Below are 21,437 nucleotides of genomic sequence, written 5' to 3' on the forward strand. Positions count from 1 at the left end.
GACGTGAACTCATCGTTTTTGATGGCTGCATAATATTCCATGGTGTATATGTACCACATTTTCCCTATCCAGTCTATCATCGTTGGGCATTTGGGTTGGTTCCAGGTCTTTGCTATTGTAAACAGTGCTGCAATGAACATTCGTGTGCACGTGTCCTTGTAGTAGAATGATTTATAATTCTTTGGATATATACCCAGTAATGGGATTGCTGGGTCAAATGGGATTTCTATTTTTAGGTCCTTGAGGAATCGCCACACTGTCTTCCACAATGGTTGAATTAATTTACATTCCCACCAACAGTGTAAAAGTGTTCCTATTTCTCCACATCCTCTCCAGCATCTGTTGTTTCCCGATTTTTTAATGATCACCATTCTAACTGGTGTGAGATGGTATCTCAATGTGGTTTTGATTTGCATTTCTCTGATGACCAGTGATGATGAGCATTTTTTCATATGTTTGTTGGCCTCCTGTATGTCTTCTTTTGTAAAGTATCTGTTCATATCCTTTGCCCATTTTTGAATGGGCTTGTTTGTTTTTTTCTTGTAGATCTGCTTTAGTTCTTTGTAAATTCTGGATATCAGCCCCTTGTCAGATGGGTAGGCTGCAAAAATTTTTTCCCATTCTGTTGGTTGCCGATTCACTCTACTGACTGTTTCTTTTGCCGTGCAGAAGCTGTGGAGTTTGATTAGGTCCCATTTGTCTATTTTGGCTTTTGTTGCCATTGCTTTTGGCGTTTTGGTCATGAAGTCCTTGCCTACACCTATGTCCTGAATGGTTTTGCCTAGATTTTCTTCTAAGGTTTTTATGGTATTAGGTCTGATGTTTAAGTCTTTAATCCATCTGGAGTTAATTTTGGTGTAAGGTGTCAGGAAGGGGTCCTGTTTCTGCTTTCTGCACATGGCTAGCCAGTTTTCCCAACACCATTTATTAAACAGGGAGTCCTTTCCCCATTGCTTGTTTTTGTCAGGTTTGTCGAAGATCAGATGGTTGTGGGTATGTTGTATTCTTCTTTACCCTAAAACAAGCCCAATCTCAACTCCAACATCTAGACATTACAGATCATCTCCTTTACTGTCTTTCTTCTTCTGTTGCTCATGTTTTTTTGTGCCATTGATGGACATTTTAAACTTTAATTGTTGGCATTTATTGAAATTGCTATGTTGTCAAATCTAATAAATTATTAATATAAATGTCACCAGGGCAAGAATAGTTCTTTTTATTTCTTGCATTGGTAAGAACGAGGATCTTCAACAACCCCCTAATAATGAATGATTTCAAGTGATGATGTCCTACTAAAGAAATTGAAATGATGATTGAAACCATCTAAGTTATTTTTTTAAGTTCCATTTTTGTTGTGGTTGTTGTTGGCAGAATCAGAATCTGGGCTCATATCTCATTTCCATAAACCCTATGAAATTATCATTTAAAAGAAAACATAGTCTAATTACATGTATCATTTAAAAAGTGATTAAAAACTTCCTCTTCCAGCAGCTTTTGAATTTCCCAAGCTAGTCCCTCTAGGGAAGAATCTCATTTTCTAAACCTCTCTTCAGCCCAGTGCCAGAGGTAGAAAAATCAGACCCACTGTGATTAGCATCAGTCTAGGAATTCAGGAAGATTCATCTTTCTCTTTAAAACTGCCTGAAACAGTATTTCACTTTGCTAATGCTGTATGTAATTAGAGACTAGAGATGAAACTATTATGATTCAAGTCCTCTAAAATCTTTTGGCCTCTGCATGCTAAGTTATAAACTTTCCGGACACTAGCCCTGCAACTTCTAGAAAAGAAAAGAAATGAAGCCCCAGAGGTTTTCCAGGAGGAGATGAAATGCCTACATCTCAGAAGCAGGGAGAGTAGAGTCACTTCAGTTGGGTGAGACATGAAAGGTCTGGACTAGGAGGGCAAGCCTAACATTCCAAGGGAAGGAAGAATGGTCAGTATTTTGCTCCCTTCATCTGTGTCATTCCCACCGGGGTGCTGAAGCACTGTGGCTAGTCCTAGCTGCTTGAACCCTGGAGGGAATGCAGCCATAATGGCGCAGACAAGTAAACAGCTGGTTATCTTCATATTGTAACTACTCTAGTATTGAATGCTGAGACTCTGGCTGGTATATAAGGGTCATGTTGGAGAAAATTACTTTTCTGGCCAACTCTTTAGCTACAGCTATTAGTATTTAATTAACAGTTAAAGGTTTACTGTTTTAAAGACTTTTCTTCTCCCTATGACTTGGGAAAGGTCAAACGGGTAAATTTCCTAATTGAAGTGGTGACAGTAGACTGAATGTCTCCTTTGTTCTGTGATTTTTGATGGAAATTCTAGTGTTAATGATGTAAAACAGCAGTCCCCATTCTTTTTGGCACCAGGTTTCATGGAAGACAGTTTTTCCACGAACCAGTGTGGAGAGGGTGGTTTTGGGATGATTAAAGTGCATTACATTTATTTCTATTTTTATTACATTGTAATGCATAATAAAATAATAATAAACTCACTGTAATGTAGAATTAGTGGGAGCCCTGAGCTTGTGTTCCTGTAACTAGCCGGTCTCAACTCGGGGTGAGACAGATATTCTGGCAGTAGATTCTCATAAGGAGCACGCAACCTAGATCCATGGCATGCGCAGTTCACAATGGGGTTCGTGCTCCTGTGAGACTCTAATGCCATTGCTGATCTGACAGGAGGTGCCGCTCAGGAGGTAATGTGAGTGTTGGGGAGTGGCTGTAAACACAGATGAAGCTTCCCTCTCTTGCCTGCTGCTCACTTCCTGCTATGTGGCCTTATTCCTAACAGGCCATAGACTGGTACCAGTCCATGGCCCAGGGGCTGGGGACCCCTGATATAAAGGTAGGACTCACATTTGCAAAATAAAATATGACCCACTGGCTACTTAAAACATGTAAATGGTAGTTTGGTTTGGTAAATCTGGATTCACGAATATACAGTGAAATTAACTCTAGGGAGAGATTTGAGTATAAAGAAAACTGCTAAGACTGAAATTAGAAAAATATGTACACATAAAAATTTAATCCTGGCAAATCTCTACACATTCTCTCAGGGAGTACAAACAAGGTTTTTTCTTCTTTACTTGAGCATTAGAACACATAGGTCCATCTTTCCTTCCTTTCTTCCTTCATCCCTCCGTCCCTCCCTTCTCTCCCTTCTCTCAGCCCTTCCTCCTCTCCTCTCCTTCCCCTTCCCTGCCCTTCCTCTTCCCTCTTTCCACCCCTCCTCCCAACCAGCCCCTCTCCTCTCCTCCTCTTCCTTTCATTCTCTCTGTTTTTCTCTTTTGACAGGTTGGAGAAAAGAGAAAAACAACTTTTTCTGTGGCCCAGGCTGGAGTGCAGTAGCGTAATCATAGCTTGCCTTAACCTCAAACTCCTGGGCTCAAGGGGTTTTCCCACCTCAGCCTCCCCAGTAGCTAGGGCTACAAGCACACCATCATACCTGGCTATTTGCTTTTTGTAGAGAACAGGGTCTTGCTATGCTGCCTAGACTGGTCTTGAACTTCTGGGCTCAAGTGATTCTCCCGTCTCAGCCTCCCAAAATGTTGGGATTACAGTCATGAGCCACTGTGTCCAGTCTGATGTTTCTTGAGTGGTTTGCTTGGGATTAGGGGCCATTTTGTTCAACAACAATAATAAAATAGCCACATGTATATATGTGTATGCATGCATATATGTCTATGTACATATATATCTACATATATATATATACTGTAAGTACATATGTACTTACAGTTTTGAATGCAAGAATCTCAGAGTGAGGAAATAAATTCAGGCTATGCAAAATGCACTGAACTAAAACAGGCTGAGGGAACAGTAGATCTGTGTTTTGTCATCTCCAGCTCACTCTGGGGAACCTCTTCACCAGGTAGAATGGCAGATACAGACTCTTCCTCTCTCTGGCTTCCCTCATGCTCCCTCATTCTTGTTCTGTTACATCTAGCAGAATCTACATACATTAAATGCTTTCACAATGCGATTCTACTGTATATCATGGGGAATTGGTCAGAATATATCTATTAACATATCTCTTAGAACAAAGCAGTTAGTTCAGATTTGATATTAATGTATTGTGGTAGTTGAGTATGGTGGTCTAACCATGATCATTAGAGTTTAGCATTTTCCATTTTGATCATCGTGTTGTCTTTTCTACAGTGAATTGAAGACCGAAGGTATTTCCCCTTATTTCATGCTGATTAGGTTACGGAAATGAGCTGGCTGGTCGAAGATCTGATTTAGAAAGACTGCGTAAGTCTTATTTATTCTCTAAAACACAACACAAACTTCATGTTAAAATGGCACAATGCCATTATTTAAATTGAACTTATTACATACCAATGGCTTTGCAAGAAGATGATATTTTAGAAAATTAAACAAATATGTAAGTAATGGAAGGACTCTTCCAAACTTACCAAATAGGTGAAGGAACCAGGTGCCTTCCCATGACAGTAGACAGATTCTGCTTTAAATTTTTTTTAAAAAAAAATCTGAATCTTGTTTTCAATTTGTCTTTCTAATGGGACTGTTTTAAGATTGTCAACTCTGAGTTTTTGCTAGTGGTTTTTAAGTGTATAAATAGAAGGGAGAGTGTTTAGATGTATGAATAAGCATATATTTTCTGCAAATATATGTATGAAAGGCATATATATGTATAAGTGAGCATGCATATTTGAAAGTTGACTTTTGTATGATAAGAAAGATCTCACAGCGACATAACTTCATCTCCTGATCCATTGTTTGTGGGAGAATTACACTCAACTGAATTATGGGCAGGAGAAAGAGCAGATTCCTTTTAGCTAATTCCCCAACCCGTACGCCCCTCTGAAGTTGAGAATCATGTGTGCCTCACCACACCTTAGAGCAGGCGTCCCCAAACTATGGCCTACGAGCCGCATGCAGCCCCCTGAGGCCATTTATCCGGCCCCCCACCGCACTTCAGGAAGGGGCATCTCTTTCATTGGTGGTCAGTGAGAGGAGCACAGTATGTGGTGGCCCTCCAATGGTCTGAGGGACAGTGAACTGGCCCCCTGTGTAAAAAGTTTCGGGACGCCTGCCTTACAAAATGACTGTTCTTCAGTAGTTCTGGGATTAAACATTGGTTTCTAGAGGTAACCTATATGCATAAACACATAGGGGTGCACATGGTATCCTCTGCCTTTGTGACAAATTTTCTTCTTGATATTTATTACTAGTATCTAAATAAAATATTGGGGGGAATAGAAAAATAATGGTGTTAGCCCATACTTCCATGAAAATGTATTTATAGTAGGCTCAAGGGAAGAATGGCTGCTGTTTACAGCCAGGAAGAATCTGAATTCATGAATTGGAACAGTATATCTAGAGTTTTTGTGAACGTGTGCTTAAATTCTGATACATGTCTTCTTTGTAGGTGGAGTTTGTGATTGCAGTGAATAAGACCTAACTTGCAGAAATGCAGACATATACTCAGGAAAGAACAAACTTTATTTAAATGTATAATGAGAGAACTTGGTGCCCCTAAAGGATGAATTTCCTTTGGGCCTTTGGTCTTCCTTTCTAGTATATAACTTTAAATATTTGCTCAGGAAAGATGCTTCAAGCCTTTCATTGTGGAATGTGAAATATCAGTGTTGTCTATAAAATATTTGAAGGTGTATAAAAATGAGATGATGTAACATATTTACAAATTCATCCAAGTACTGTAATGCTTGATTTGTTGTATAACAGTGTGTGAATGTTATGCTTCATGGTATCTTCGGAAACATTTTTATTGCTTGCTTATTTTGAAGTTATAAGTTATCCGTTAACATTTAAGGTATAGTTACTCTATGCCAGGAAGAAGTCTAAGTCCTTTATTTGTATTAATTCCTTTTATCTCCCCCAAAGCCCTCATAAGCGGATAGTATTATTTCTGTTTTACAGAGGAAGATACTGAGCGTGGTTGAGTAATTTGCCCAGCTGCTAACTGTAAAGCAAATATTTGAACCTTTTGACATGGCTATTGATAGTCATTCTACTTGCTCACATGGTGGTCTGAGAAATTTCCCAGCTATAGAAATCTCTCTCTTTTTGCCACTTTAATAAGCATATAGCTTCCTGGATGACTGCCTGTGTTATCCTATGGATGACAGTAAGAAACAACACTTACTGATAAAATCAGTGTTTTGCTGAAATGAGTTGACTTTCACCAGTTGAACTACCATTGTGAGAACTCAGTTCAGACAAACTTCCTTGCTAAAAATCTGCTTATCATACATTTATTATTTATGACTTTATGTCACATTGAAGAATTTCTTTGTGATACATTTTCAGGCACACTTGCAGGAAAATTAGGATCATGAATCCTGCTTTAAGAATTTGAAGTATAGTAAGAGAATCTGTCTTTTACTAGGAGATCAGATTCCTTTTATACCTCATTTATCATGCTGGATTATAGTAAATTGCAGATTTTGGAATAAGCTTATTTAACTGACCCAGCAATCTTGATAATTTCCATTAGAATAACTTATGTTAAGGTCAAAAGTGGAAAGACATTGTTGGTTTTTATTTTGATTTCACTATACTCATTTTTGAACATGGAAATACAGTTGTGAAACAACCTATGCAAAAATCATAACAGTGAGAAAATTATGACAGTGAAATAGCTCTCACCTAACTTTCTTACCTCCAATCTGCCCTTGGTCATTCCTGAGTGTGGGCCAACCTAACTTTGGGAGAAATTAGCTTTATAGCTTAAATGATAACAGCCCTTCCCAAAACTAAACTGCCTTTGTAAAACTAATGGAAGGCCACTAGGTTAAGAGGAGAGGGGCCTAAATTCTGCTAAGGTATAGACACAGTTATATGATGACCAGCCATTATTCCAGAGGTCACAAGCTATGCAACTTTCCCTGTTATTCTTGTAAATAACATTAGTATTGTAGAACCTAAGATTGGCCTTTTGAAATATCTTGTCAGGCTTCTGCACTTTTTTTTTTTTTTTTTTTGAGATGGAATCTTGCTCTGGCACCCAGGCTGGAGTCCAGTGTTGTGATCTCAACTCACTGCAACCTCTGCCTCCCAGATTCAAGTGATTCTCCTGCCTCAGCCTCCTGAGTAGCTGGGATTACAGGCACCCACCACCATGCCTGGCTAATTTTTGTATTTTTAGTAGAGATCGGGTTTTGCCATATTGGGCAGGTTGGTCTTGAACTCTTGGCCTCAGGTAGTCCACCTGCCTTGGCCTCCCAAAGTGCTAGAATTACAGACATGAGTCACCATATCCAGCCCACTTCTGCATCTCTGATGACCAGATGGCCCCACCTGAAGGAGCAGCTCCTCTGTGGCCCCCAACCAAAGTTGGACTCTGGTCAGGAGGACCATTTTCTGCACTTCAAGGATTGTATCCCCAACCAGTCAGCATTTCTCATTCCCCTAAACCCTCTGCCTACAAAACTACACTTGAAAAACCCTAGCCTCTGAATTTTCAAGGAAGCTGATTTGAGCCAGCTCTGTGTGCATAGAACTCTTTCTCTACTGCAATCCCCCTGCCTTGATTGGCTCTATGTAGGCAGTTGGCTCAATGTGGGCAGAGGGCAAGATAAACCCACTGGGTGGTTACAGTGGAATATGATACAGATGAGACCTGCTCATGATGTCTCCAGGCTCACTCTGGAAGTCTTTGGATTTCCTGAGAATAAAACTAAGCCATTTCAGAGGACCCCAAAAGTTCAAATTCTTCAAATATAAATGTGTGTTTATAATACCCTCAGCCTTATCATTTATTTGTCATACATAGTTTTCTATACCCTTATTATTTCCACTTTTATCATTTGAAATGCTTTAAAAAACTAAAAAACCTCTCAGTGAAAAAAGAAAACAATATTACAAGGGGGAATACTCTTTATTCAGCTAGAATAGTACTCTACAAGAAATATAGAAAAAGAAACACTAGCTCAGTTGTATTCTAAATGATTATACTTCTAATTACACTCTTGAATTTATTAGATAAGAAGGTCTGAGGTGGGTCTGAAATTCACACATGAAGTCAGGAAAAGAAAAGAAACTTAGTACCTTGATTACATATGTTGTTACAAATTATTGTTATGAAATATTTAAACAATTGCTCTAGTATATCTTTTGAATAATTGCTTATAATATGCCTTACCATAAATAAAATTGATGCTACATTGTGTGAATTATTTTTATTTCTTTTTATATTAAAATTATGCTTCCTCAATTTTTTCTGCTGGTTTTCCATGGGTTCAAATTAACAATAAAATAAAACTACTAAGCTTTTTCTCTAAATTTGAGTACAAGATTAACATAAAAGAATCAACATATTAACAGTTGGTGAAAAGACAGACAGATCAATGGGAGGAAAGAAGAATCCACAAATATGTCCATGTAGATGATTGATTGAGTTTTGAAAAAGATGTCAAGACTATCCAATGGGGGAAGGAAAGTCTTCCCATTGGTACCAGAAATACTGGAAATGTTGACATTTGAGCCAGCTCTGTGTGCATAGAACTCTTTCTCTACTGCAATCCCCCTGTTGACATGGGGTGGGGGAAAATAAACATTGATCCTTACTTCATACCATATACAATACAATAACTAACCTGAAATGGGCAATATGCCTAGATGTAAAGCTAAAACTACAAAATTTCTAGGAGAAAACCTAGTAGATTATCTTTGCAATATTAAGGCAGACAAGATTCCAAAATACCACATGAAGAACATGAGCCATAAAAGAAAAAAACTGTAAATTGAATTTTATTAACATTCATCTCTTTTGCTTTTTGAAAGACACCACTAAAGAAACAAAAAGTAAGCCATAGAATTAGAGAAAGTACTCACAACATATATAGGGTTTGATTCCTGAATACATAAAGACTTAAAACATCAATATAATAATACAATAAAAATGGGCAAAAATGATTGAACTATTGCTTTACAAAACAAGATCTACAAATAACAAATACATACCTGAAAAGATGCTTAATACATTAGCTGCCAGGGAAATACAAATTAAAACCATTAAGAGATACCAAATAAGTGGGATCTAATACTCTAACCCATTAGAACAAACAAAATTAAGACGACTGGCCATTACTGAGGATGCGGAAAACTAGGCTTATATTTTAGTACAAGTGGGAATGCAAACACAGTGCAACCACTTAGAAAACAGGCTGTTTCTTAAAAAATTAAATGTGAACTTGCCATTTGACCTAGTCACTCAATTCCTCATTATTTTGCCCAAGGGAAACAACAATTTTGTCCACAGAAAGAATCGTATGTGAATTTTCATAGCTCTTTATTTATAAGAGCCCCAAACTAAAAACAATTGTCCATTAATAAACAGACAAACAAAATGTGATACACCCATATATTAGAATATAACTCAACAATATAAAAGGACCAAATCACAAAAATATTCAGTGGATGAATCTCAAATCCTTATGCTAAGTGAAAGAAGCCAGAAGGAAAAAGAGGATATACTATATGATATCATCATGGTAGAGAGCAAATTAGTAGAGTTGACCTTGAACAACATGGCATCGAACTGCAAGGGTCCACTTATATGCAAATGTTCTTCCACCTCTGCCACCCCTGAGACAGCAAGACCATCTCTCCTCTTCCTCAGTCTATTCAGTATGAAGACAAAGATGAAGACCCTTATGATCATCCACTTTCACATAATGAGTAGTAAGTATATATTAGGATTGTCTTAATAACATTTTCTTTTCTCTAGCTTACTTGATTGTAAGAATGCAGTATATAATGCATACCCCAAATATGTGTTAATTGATTACTTATCAGTAAGGCTCTGATCAATAGTAGGCTATTAGTAGTTAAGTTGTAGGGGAATCAAAAGTTACATACCAATTTTTGACTTCCTAATTTGGGGATGGTCAGTGCTCACAACCCCTACATTATTCAAGGGTCCCCGGGACAGGAGTAGAGGCAGGAAGAGACTACAAAAGGGCACAAGAAAACATTGGAGGCCATAGCAATGCTCAGTGTCTTCAAAATAGTGTTTTTTATGGGAACATTCCATGACAATGGTCATTACATTATACAGTTTAAATATGTGCGATGTATTGTATAGAATGTTTGCTTCAATAACGTAGTAAAAGACACTGTTATTCTATAGTCCACCCAATCAGATTCTCTGGCAGGATTCACTCGTTTTTCTTTCAGCAAATATTTATTGATCACTTCCTATTTTCCAGGCATTATTCTAGATGCCAGAGCTACAGTAGTGGGCAGTTGGTGGGTGGGGCAGGCAGGGAGGGACAGGGAAAAAACAGAAGTCTTTACCTTTATGGGAATACTTTCTAGCGAGGAGGGACAGATAATCAAGTCAGAGGTGTCTAAAGAACTGAAGAAAAATAAAGCTGAGCCCACAAATAGGGAGTTTTAGGGATGACAATGTGGTTGCAATTTTAAATTGGGTGATAATTTAACAAATGTTAACTACAGATTGGCAATTTAAATAGGAGAGTAAGACCCTCCTATCATCTAAATCCTTACATATGCAATATATTTTGTCATATTTCCTTTGTATAAATCATTCCTTTTATTTTGATTAGTAAGTTATCCTTCCAGGTTTTTGAATGCTAAGCAGTGATTAGCCAAGAAGTTTTTGGAATCTGTATCTCAATACCCTTCTGGGTCTAGGTTCCCTAATATACTGAAGAAACCACATGTTCTCTGCAAAAAGCATTCAAAGAAAAACTGCACCTAGATGGTTCAGTAAAGTGGTCTTGCTTTGACGTCCCCTCTTGGCTAGAGGAAATGTCCTCGGCAGTAAGGGGAGCAGAAAGGGCCCGAGGTTGCTCAGAGTGGGAGTACTCCTAATTCAACATTCTAACCAGCACAACTCCAAATCACTCTTGGTTCACTTTCTCATGAGATGTAACTTTTTCAGGGGCATCAATCAAACAGATGAAGTCTTCTCTTGTAATCTTGCTGCTTTTAATTTTTATCCTTTTGGTAATGGACAGTCAATGTCTTTCTCAGAGAAATGGTCCAAAGCTATGATAATTGAAAAAGTCAGATTACCATCACAAAGGATTGAGTACCTATAATACGGCTTTAGTTAAATCTTAGTGTATAGACTTCCTAAGCTGTAATGCAAGTCACCTAAATGAGTTTCCAAGAGAACAGCCGTGCTCACACTATTATGGCTATTCTTTCCCTACAAGTAGCAATCCATATTAGAAATGAAATTCTCCTTGGCATGGAGAACTGTGAATAATACAGCTTTAAAAAGAGAAGTTCTATTATTACAGTGAATGTCCAGCTGCTCTATTTTATTTTTCCTCAATACGGGGCATGCGATGACTTTTAAAAAATTCTATAAAATCATTAATAAAAACAGGTTCCCAATTACTTATCTTGAATTATTTAAGATGAACCCCATGGACAAAAGATTCTGCCTGTGAGAAACAGCATTATTGTTACTGGGGAGTAAAGTTCAGAGAATGGTGCCAACGATTTATTTGCCTGCAGTGGGAAAGCTGTTTGTCTTTAAATTAAAAACTCATCATTATCTTGGCAAAGCTGATCTAAGCAACATATGGGGGGAAATTCACTCTGGGAAACAAGTCAGCCTTTGCAAATGAACGCTGTAAAGAATGCTGTATGGTTGTGGTCTGGAGTTGGCCTCAAATGCCAGTCTTTCACCAGTGTGTGACTAAGGTAGATACCACCACTTGCTCACCATTTTCTTATGGAGAAGAAATAGGTTATAATACGTGGAAGTGCTTATGTACCAGGGAATACTTCAACATGTTAATTCCTAAGTTTAATAAATGTTTCCTTCAAAATTATTTTAAAAATTCACTTGCAAAGCCCAGTCTTTAAATAATTAATGAAAGTTTGGAGAGAGAAGTAAAACTCATTGTGCTAAGTCCAAATCACTTATTTCCTAGTTCTGAATGGAATCCATTGTTAATGTGACACAACTTTATTGTTCATATTGGTTTAATGTTCCCCACTCATCATACATCCAACTTCAGCACAGAAATAAAGTCTCTTTGAGTACAGAAAATAATTGATAAAAATGCATTTTTTATTTGAAAAGTGTGCAGAAACAATCATTGAATACAATTCGTAAAGAGAGTATTCAAACCCAGACACCATGAGATCATTGGATGCTATGATTTCTGAAGCCACTAGAACTTTGGTACAACAAAATAATGACCTAACAGTGTGCATCAGGAACCACGGTCTATTAATGGAAATATAGAATAAAAAAATCCATGTTTATAGTTTTAAGTTACATTCATAGCACTAGGCAAAACAGGTGTGTGTAGGAGACAGACAAAATAATCAAACGTGCTTAGCCTAAAAATAAGGATAATATTACTTGAAGGAAAACTGTTGGGATACAATGAAGCACTTCAGTGTTATATTAGACCATTGTCTACTTTTAACACACTAAAGCAGGATAATTTTTAAAAAAATAATTTCAGATACAATCAGTATCTCTTACAAGGCTATGGACACAGAAAGAAGTCCTATTTGTACATGGAAGATTTTGACCAATTCGTAATATACTACCTAGAATATCATTGGTTTCCTTGGAAGAAATACGAGATGACATACATATTTTGTCAATAACGAGATGTAATAAACATTTTCAATCAAATACAATGGTTTGAAGTTGCCTCCCCATTTGTAATTTCCAATACCTCTACTGTACAAAAATTAGTGTGTTTTCCCTGCTCTGATACCTTTTTTCACGACAAGCAGTTTAAATTACAACTGCAGTTTTTTTAAATTAGATTTTAGTTTGTAAATAGTGTCTATTTACGAAATGGAACATAATTTACAAACCACTTTCTTACACATTTCTCCTTTGAGCCAGACATGAACCTGTGAGGCACATCTAAACACATACAGGGTTTATAAGTCCTATGTGAGGATAAGTCACTAAGATATCTCATGGTCCCCAAGTTGTCCTTTCTGGCCACTTTCCTTTCTACAATACTAGGTCTTTTCTCAAAGAGCATTTGAAAAATAAATCGCCAGGGAAAAGAATAAAGATAAATGTATGTTACTACTTTCCTGGGAACAGAAACCATTTTGATGTGCCAACAGACATGAAAACAGAAGCTGCTGATTAAATAAGGGATCTATTAGATTAAGGTCAGACATACTTGCTCCTACAGAATTTGCTAATACTCCTGTAGACAACGTCAGCTGAGGGATGTAAGCCATTACTTCCACAACCTGCCGAAAAGGAACGAGGAAACCCATTCAATGAAAAGATTATTTCTTTGTATATTTTTTTCTCAGAATATGACAAAATAGTTCTGCTATTTTGGTACTAATGTTTTTGCTTGTTTGTGATATTCTCTCTATATAGGAAATGAGAAAACACCTCAACTATAGACTGTCGATACAAGGAACTCTGCAGGAAAGCAGCTTTGTGATAGTATTCCCTGAAAAACTAATCAAAGTGCTTAGAATTTATGATATTTTCATAAATATAACTTATGGAACAATTAGATTTATATGCAATAAACACAATGTCTCTAAGTGTCCCAAATTTTTATGCTAATGAAGAAATGTTTTTTGTTCAGATATTTTTACTAATTTACTTCTAAGGGCATAAACCTCTACTTAGTAGAAGAAAATGAATATATATTTTCTTTGAATCTGGTTACAAAAACAGTATCTGTTACTGGGTCTTTCTTTATTCGGACTCAAAATCGACCTTCAAAGTATGACCTTCTCCAGGTTCTGCGTATTTGAGAGAACAATTTAAATATCTTTTAACTCTAATTCTCTTTAAAATAGTTCTTGCTCAACAATACCATTGTAGTTGGGTCTCCACCCAGAAATTCAAGGCAATAAATTTATAAAATTCTCTACATATCTAACCACAAATTGTATCAGTTCTACTTTATGAGACAAGTAGCTTTGTGGATTTATAAAGTATTGAAATGACACTCATCTCAGATAATAGTCTATAACCATTTTCACATATAAGAGCTCAGCACCTTTCCCAGAAATAAGCTGACATCATCTTAGTCAAAGATCAAGAAGAAAATATAGTTTATGGTGAATTCTCAGACAACTTTTGCAAATAGAGGCAGCATCTTGGCATCTTAAAAAATGATAAAGCTTTCTCTAAAATATTCAAATACACTAGACTTCTTTTAATGTCTTAAAGCTTGGTCGTAGAGAGGCAAAGACAACTATTCTATCACTTTGGCAAATATCAGCTCTCAGATCTTCTTTATAAACAGTTGTTATGTATCTGAGGAAAGCAAAGACTTGAAATATTATTTCTTTACAGTTGAGTGTTATAGATCCAAAATCCTTTATGGATGAGGATTTTTCCCTCAAATGTTTGGTGTAATACGACATAATAAGGAAAGAATAATGTGCCTTTTTTTAAGTGAAGAGAGATGCAGAACTATGAACAACCTGTTTCATGAACACAAGGTTATATACTATGCTTAACTAACCACTGCACCAATTACACAACATTGCTTCTCTTTCTAACTGCTGCACTCACTCCACTGGTGAAGAGATATACAGGCTTCATCAAATTTGTTGATTTCCAGTGTACTCAATTTACAGCTTAAAGAATGTCATATTGTGACTATTAAATTATTTTTAATGTAGTCATGTCCTCTATAGTCAAGCTTCTCTTTCTTACCAAGAGGACAAGAAAGGGCTGATTAAAACTCTTGCCTATACAGGTTGGCAAAGAACAATTTATAGTAGAAGCATGACAAAGACACCTATCTGGTTAAAAATAACAGATAAAATATTTACTTTAGAAATTGCTGGTTTTGAATATTTTGCAGGGTGATAGCTGATAATATGAAAATGATAGCAAATTGGATAAAGTGGTAATTTGCAAGAGTTTTGTTTGTTTGTTTGTTTGTTTTGAGACAGAGTCTCACTCTGTCACCCAGGCTGGTGTCCAGTGGTGAGATCTCAGCTCACTGCAACCTCTGCCTCCTGGGTTCAAGTAATTCTCCTGCCTCAGTCTCCCAAGTAGCTGGGATTACAGGCGCCCACCACCACACCCGGTTAATTTTTTTTATATTTTTAGTAGACACATAGTTTCACCATGTTGGCCAGGCTGATCTCAAACTCCTGAACTCAAGTGATCCACCCACCTCAGCCTCCCAAAGTGCTGGCATTATAGGCATGAGCCACTGTGCCTGGCCAAGAGTTTTAAAACTCTTACGGAGAGACCCATAGGCTCAACTCTTGGCATTTAGTAGTTTCTTGTCAACCCTTGACCTCTTGTCATCATCAGACCAAGACAAACATGTTCTCTGGACTATTTTTGATGCATTTTTTCAAAGGATCTTTCTTTTTCTATCCTAAAAGGTAAGCTTGTACCTAATCACAGCTAAAAGTCTCAGGTGATGCCAACTCCATAAGAAGTAAGCAAGGAGACCAAGAGAAGGTGGTTATGCTCTCCAGATTCCAATAAAGTCTTTGCATTTCTTGCTGATAATATCAGAAGATCTTTAGCTGTGTTAGTGTCTCTGTGAGGGCTTCCTATGATACAACATTATAGAAAATGAGCTATGTATGTGGTTGGGTACAAATTTGGTCACAGAGGTATCTCAGGCACTGAGTTGGAGCAAAGTAAACATCAAACTAGTGTAAATACTCCAGAAATGATTTCTATATCAGAAAGGAGTTTCACGTACATTTTAAACATTTTTCCTAAATACATATATTTCATTAAAGCATTGGGAGATAGTTAGCAACAGGATATATGTTGGCTAAAAATACATGCTGTTATGGGGTAAAGGGCATATGGAAATCTTTAAAGTAGTCTGTATACTTTATGGCACCAGATCAATTTGAAATTGTAAAATGAATTATACAAAACTACTAATCATGAAATAATGAGAGAAGGAATTTCTAATAATGATTACATAAAATATGGGGTCAGATGTCGAACTTTATGGGGAAAATTTTTTTAGATCAAATACTTATTTATAAATAGAACAGTATTTTAAATCAGCTTGTCATTTTTCATTCCTCTTGAAATTATCCAATAATTGTTATTTTTCCATAATTATGGGCCTCATCAGCCTCTGCTTCATGCTATGGCTATCAAATAATAATCTTAAAACAGACCCTGAAAAAAACATTAAATAACTGACAATGACAGAATCTTAGCATAAGTAAATCAATCATGTAATTGAAAATGAATAGAAACAAAAAGACATATCAAAATAGAATACTTTTGGGGTTTTATAAAGGCTTCACATTCCCTATTAAGGAAATGCAGGGGACATTACAATTTAAATCCAAAGAAGAAATTGATAATAATGACCACAGAAGTTCACCAAATTTTGCCACAGCAATGGCAATATCACTTGTTTCTGCTCACTTTCCTTCCAGAAGAAACATCTTAAATGTTAGTTTTCTATCTTCATGGCACAGGCATTGAGATAACGAAGAGCATCCCAGAGGAAACACCATGAGAGGGAATACCCATACATGATCCATCTTAGGACCTGCCATGATGCTGCAGAAATCAGAGGAGCTGGGCAGTTAATGCTGAGAATTTCACTGGGGGCTAATAGCATAAAAGCTTCCAAGTTATTCATATTTGGATTCATGTCACATTTATGTGTCTAGTCCATCCTAAGAACATTAAAAAGAGACATTTCCTTGGGTCTGTCTGTGTTTCTGAAACTGATTCAATACCAGACAGAAGTTGGTAGAGGGAAGTTAAATGACAGATTGGGAGTTTTAGGGTCTTCAATGTGTATAACAAAAAATATGCACAGAGTTTGAAAAAAATAGGTTTGATTGGAAAAAAATTATAGGATGAGGAAACAGCCTGTCAAAAAATCATATGCTCATAATAAAAAAAAGCAATGAAAATACATTGTCTCTGTTATTGGTAAAATTGACTGAAATAAATAATATTTGATAGGAATGGCTTGTATTTATCAGAAACTAAGATCGAAAATTAATGTAATGTTAGATTAGGCACAAGGACAGACTAGGCCAATAAAAAACAACTTTGTTATTATTTCTTAGAAAGAAAAGGCAGCTTTCCATTAAAAAATACTGACCAATTTTTTGGTGAGATAAGATATAGGTCCTTCCTCACCCAACCCCCCAAATACGGCTCAAATATAGGTGTTTTGCCTTTGGCAAAATAAAATCATATTATAATATAGAATGAGGTATTATCATTTTTATGTGATTAATGATATGAAAATTCAGAGTGACCATAGAATTGATCCATCATTGTTCCAAAGTTACTGATCAACAAAATAACACACCTGCATTTCTGCGATTGGCTGAAAGCCAGGAATGGGTGGGGTTTGGAGGACAGAAATGTGATTTAGAGTTTCTAGTGCTTTTGCAAACTAAAAGGAAACCCGCAATAATTGTCACTTTTTGTTTCATATCACCAGCATACTTCATCTAAAAAAATTCAGGGCTAGTTTTCCTTGACTGCATTTTAAAAGAGATTTAATAAACCGTAACTGTTAATTTCTCCTTGTGACTATTTTATCAACATGTGCTAAGAAAAAATGAAATGTGAAGCTGAACACCAAATTGATTTCTAAAATTTTGTTTGAAAGTGAAACCTCTGAAGTTCTCTTAATCCCAACTGATAACGTCAGCTCCTAATTGGCTTGAGTGAAATTTGCCTAAGTAACCCTTCCAGACATCTTTAACAGATACAATTAATTTAAGCTGTACAAATGGCAATCTCTCATACTTTCATTTTTTTCCAGGATATTTGTCTTATACTTTGTCATTTACAGCCCTGTTCTTGTCGATGTGCTATTTATTAAAAATATAAAGATGGCATTATGACACTATCTCCTGCATTTTAGCAGGAGTGTGACATTTACCTATTTGTCACCTTATCAGTAATTTACTCATTCTAGTACAGCTTTTTGGGTGTACATAGTAATGTTATTCATAAAGAGCCAAATAGAATTCTTCATTGTGTATCCATTTTTAGTTAGTACATTTTCCCCAATGCAAATCTAAAATTATCCATCTGATTCAATATAATAAGTAAATCCAATCTTTGAAAATCTTCTTCCTGTGTTCTACCTTTAGTAGCCCACCCTTTTCTTCAATGTGACAGGTAACTTGTTCTGATTTAAAACTCACTGATAGTTCTTTTATATTGTCTTATATGCTCATTTTCTCTACAAGAAAAATAAATTGAATATCCATGATAATGAAACCACATTAGGAAATCTTTCATCTTGTCTGAAAGGGCCTCAGGGATAACTAGTCAATTCTTTTGAACACTGTTGACTATTCTGGTTTCTTAAAGTAGATTTTCTGGCAGAAAAAGAAAGACATGCCATTGTGTATTGTTTACTCAACAACAGTTGTGTGGTTTGTCATTGTTTTTAAAGGTCATATTTGAGTGGGGCTCTTGACGATCAGTTTCTACGTGGAGTCTAGCAGGCACATTTCTTCTCTGGTGGCTTCTCCCCATCCAACTTTCCAGAACTTCCACCATTGACAGCATCGGGGATTTGTGTCTTCTCCACACACTGGTCCATTCGCTTCATGATTAAGTCCAAAAGGGTTTCTACAGCTTTCTCCACATTCTGTCCAGTTGCTGCACTTGTTTCAAAATATGGTATGCTAGCACAGAAAGGATGGCAAATGTTTTTTGAGAGGAAGAAATCAGAACAGATACAGCAAGATGTACAGGTGAATCACACATGCAAAAACGGCTGGCTGAGAGACCATGAAATAATTATGTCTTCGCTGGCTAAGTTGAAAAGCACCCTTGTTTTTTCCTTCAGTGAGTAAAAATTGGTGAGCTGCTCTTTAGGATGGTTATAACCAGTTTTATGGCAAGGAAATTGATACAAGAGGTAGTCAGGAAGTTGAAGCCAAAGCATTTTCACTGTTTAAAAAAATTAGGAGGAGAAAAATACCCCATGATCGACAAAACTACTGATCAACATTACTATTAAAATACTGCTTCCCTTCCAATCAATTATCTGGAAATCTGCTTTTGAAAATAGGCATGCATTGGCCAGGCGTGGTGGCTCATGGCTGTAATCTCAGCACTTTGGGAGGCTGAGGCGGGTGGTGGATCATGAGGTCAGGAGATGGAGACCATCCTGGCCATGGTGAAACCCCATCTCTACTAAAATACAAAAAATTAGCCGAGTGTGGTGGCATGCACCTGTAGTCCCAGCTACTCAGGAGACTGAGGCAGGGGAATCACTTGAATCTGGGAGATGGAGGTTGCTGTGAGCTGAGATCATGCCCCTGCACTCCAGCCTGGTGAAACAACAAGACTCTGTCTCAAAAAAAAAAAAAAAAAAAAAAAAAAGAAAGAAAGAAAGAAAATAGGCATGCATTGAATAAGGCTATTCATGTGAATACAGTCAATATTTATTTGGAATTAAAAGTTTCAAGAAGACTTGTAAATTGTACAGCTCTCAGGGAGAATTCTTCCATAAAAAAAATTGGCAGACATAATAAAACTACTTTAAATTTAAAAAATAATGACAGATTCTGCCTCGGAAGTCAATTTACAATTACATGGGGTGTTGTTTCTGTTGTTGTTTTTTTTTGTAAGCTGCCATTCAAGCTCAGCTGGGATAAAGACTACATTTTCATGTCCATGTCAGGGATTATTCCTTAGAGTTTTACGTCTGTTGATTAAGAGGCAGAAGAATAGAGTGTTTAAGAGCATGAGCTTCGATCTCAGACTGCCTGGATTGAGTTGGAGCTCTGCCTCTTACTAACTGTGTGGGGTGGGCTTCCAACAGTTTCTTAATGTCTCTGTGACTCAGTTCTTATATATAAAATGGGATAACTCTAGTTATCTTCCACACATGGTTTTGAGGGGCCAAAATGAGTTAGTGTCTAGGAATTGTTGCCAGTACGTTGTACGTATACAGTAAACGTTAGGTGCTCTTATTATTAAGTAATTCATTAATACATCACATCTATCTCTCTGAAAATCTTTTTAATCCACGTGCCATTCTTGGTTATGAGGATTTCTTCTAATATCATTCTCATGTCCCTGCTCCATTTGTTGAACAGAAGCATGCAAAGTCACACACTGTCTCCGTGTAACTGACTTACCCATATTTGTCAGCCAGTTCCCGAGCTTGCCTTTCATTGACTTCCCTCTGGTCCAGTAGATCTGCCTTGTTGCCAATTAATACTATATCTGGATTTTCACAATAAGCATTTGCTTGCAGTTGGCCTGAAAAGAAAGCAGATGGAACCAGCAAGTTATTGATAAATAAGTGATGTCAAATGATTGCTCTTATTCCAGATTCCCGATCTAATTGTTCATCTCCAGCTTGGTTGTTTACTAGTTATATTAGCCAAGTTACTTCCTCTTCCCAGTCACAGTGTGCTCATCTGTAAAATGGAGATAACACCTTACAAATTGCAGATTATGGAAAGGACTAAAAATATATATAAAGCACCCGTATCAATACACAACATTTAGTAAATGTTAGGTGCTTTTATTATTAAGTAATTCAATAAAACATCACATGTTTTCCTCTGGAAGATCTTTTTAATCCATGTGCTGTTCTTGCTTAAGGGCATTTCTTCTAATAATGTATATCAAGTTGTCAGCACATAGTAAGTATTCAGTAAATATGGAATACTTCTGGGGAAATGTACTCTGAAATGGCCATAACTGCTTCACACCATTTGTTCCTCAAATATAGATGGAGATAAATAGAATATGATTTTTAAGTGAATAAATTTTCTTTATCCTTTGGGAAGTTGCAATATTTCCCTTCCCTAACATCCAAAGTGATGATCTATAGTGTGGAATATATTTGAATCACTACAAATTCATGTAGAAACAATTTTAAGACAAGTAACTTGTTTTTCTCTTTTCTACAAAAAACACTATGTGTATGTGGGGAGAGTGGCATGATCTCAGCTCACTGCAACCTCCATCTCCCAGATTCAAGTGATTCCCCTGCCTCCATCTCCTGAGTAGCCGAGACTACAGGTGCATGCCACCACACTAGGCTAATTTTTTTGTATTTTAGTAGAGATGGGGTTTCACCATGGCCAGGATAGTCTCGATCTCCTGACCTATGTGTAAGGAGAGAGAGAAAGAGAGAGAGAGAGAGATAGAAGGGAGAGAGGAAGGAAGGAAATAGGGAGGGAGGGAGGAAGGAAGGAAGGAAGGATGGAAGGAAGGAAAGAAGGGAGGGAGGGAGGGAGGGAGGGAAGGAAGAAGGGAGGGAGGGAGGGAAGAAGGGAGGGATGGAGGGAGGAAGGAAAGAAGGAGGGAAGGAAGGAAAGGAACTCAGGGAGAAAGGGAGGAAGGGAGGGATGGGGAGGGGAAGGCAGGGCAGGGGAGGAAGGTGAGAGTGAGGAAAAAAAAGAAAAAAATATAAGAAACCTGTCAAGCTGTGTTTTTGAGGTTGCAGAGGCTACTTAAATGTCTATCATAAAGCATGTTGTGTGCTACCTTGCTGAGACTAGAGGAA

The 21,437-nt window shown here is 37.0% G+C and overlaps 2 protein-coding genes across 9 annotated transcripts in view; one reads left to right on the forward strand and one right to left on the reverse strand.

Moving 5' to 3' along the window:
* The window catches only part of CCDC68 (coiled-coil domain containing 68), a 61,813-nt gene extending 51,930 nt beyond the window's left edge, over positions 1-9,883 (forward strand). For all 4 annotated transcript variants that reach the window (XM_074383404.1, XM_039463777.2, XM_074383402.1 and 1 more), the window contains 2 exons: positions 4,156-4,248; positions 5,390-9,883. In XM_074383404.1, the coding sequence (XP_074239505.1) occupies positions 4,156-4,213 (58 nt within the window). In that variant the 3' untranslated portion in view covers positions 4,214-4,248; positions 5,390-9,883. The remainder of the gene's footprint in view (positions 1-4,155; positions 4,249-5,389) is intronic.
* Positions 9,884-14,190: 4,307 nt separating this feature from the next.
* RAB27B (RAB27B, member RAS oncogene family) overlaps positions 14,191-21,437 on the reverse strand; it is a 180,439-nt gene continuing 173,192 nt past the window's right edge. For all 5 annotated transcript variants that reach the window (XM_074383407.1, XM_074383409.1, XM_003926054.4 and 2 more), the window contains 2 exons: positions 20,056-20,179; positions 14,191-18,591 (listed from right to left, as the gene is read on the reverse strand). In XM_074383407.1, coding sequence (XP_074239508.1) covers positions 18,402-18,591; positions 20,056-20,179 — 314 coding nt within the window. In that variant the 3' untranslated portion in view covers positions 14,191-18,401. The remainder of the gene's footprint in view (positions 18,592-20,055; positions 20,180-21,437) is intronic.

This window comes from Saimiri boliviensis, chromosome 13, assembly GCF_048565385.1.
Source record: "Saimiri boliviensis isolate mSaiBol1 chromosome 13, mSaiBol1.pri, whole genome shotgun sequence".
NCBI classification, from domain to species: Eukaryota; Metazoa; Chordata; class Mammalia; order Primates; family Cebidae; genus Saimiri; species Saimiri boliviensis.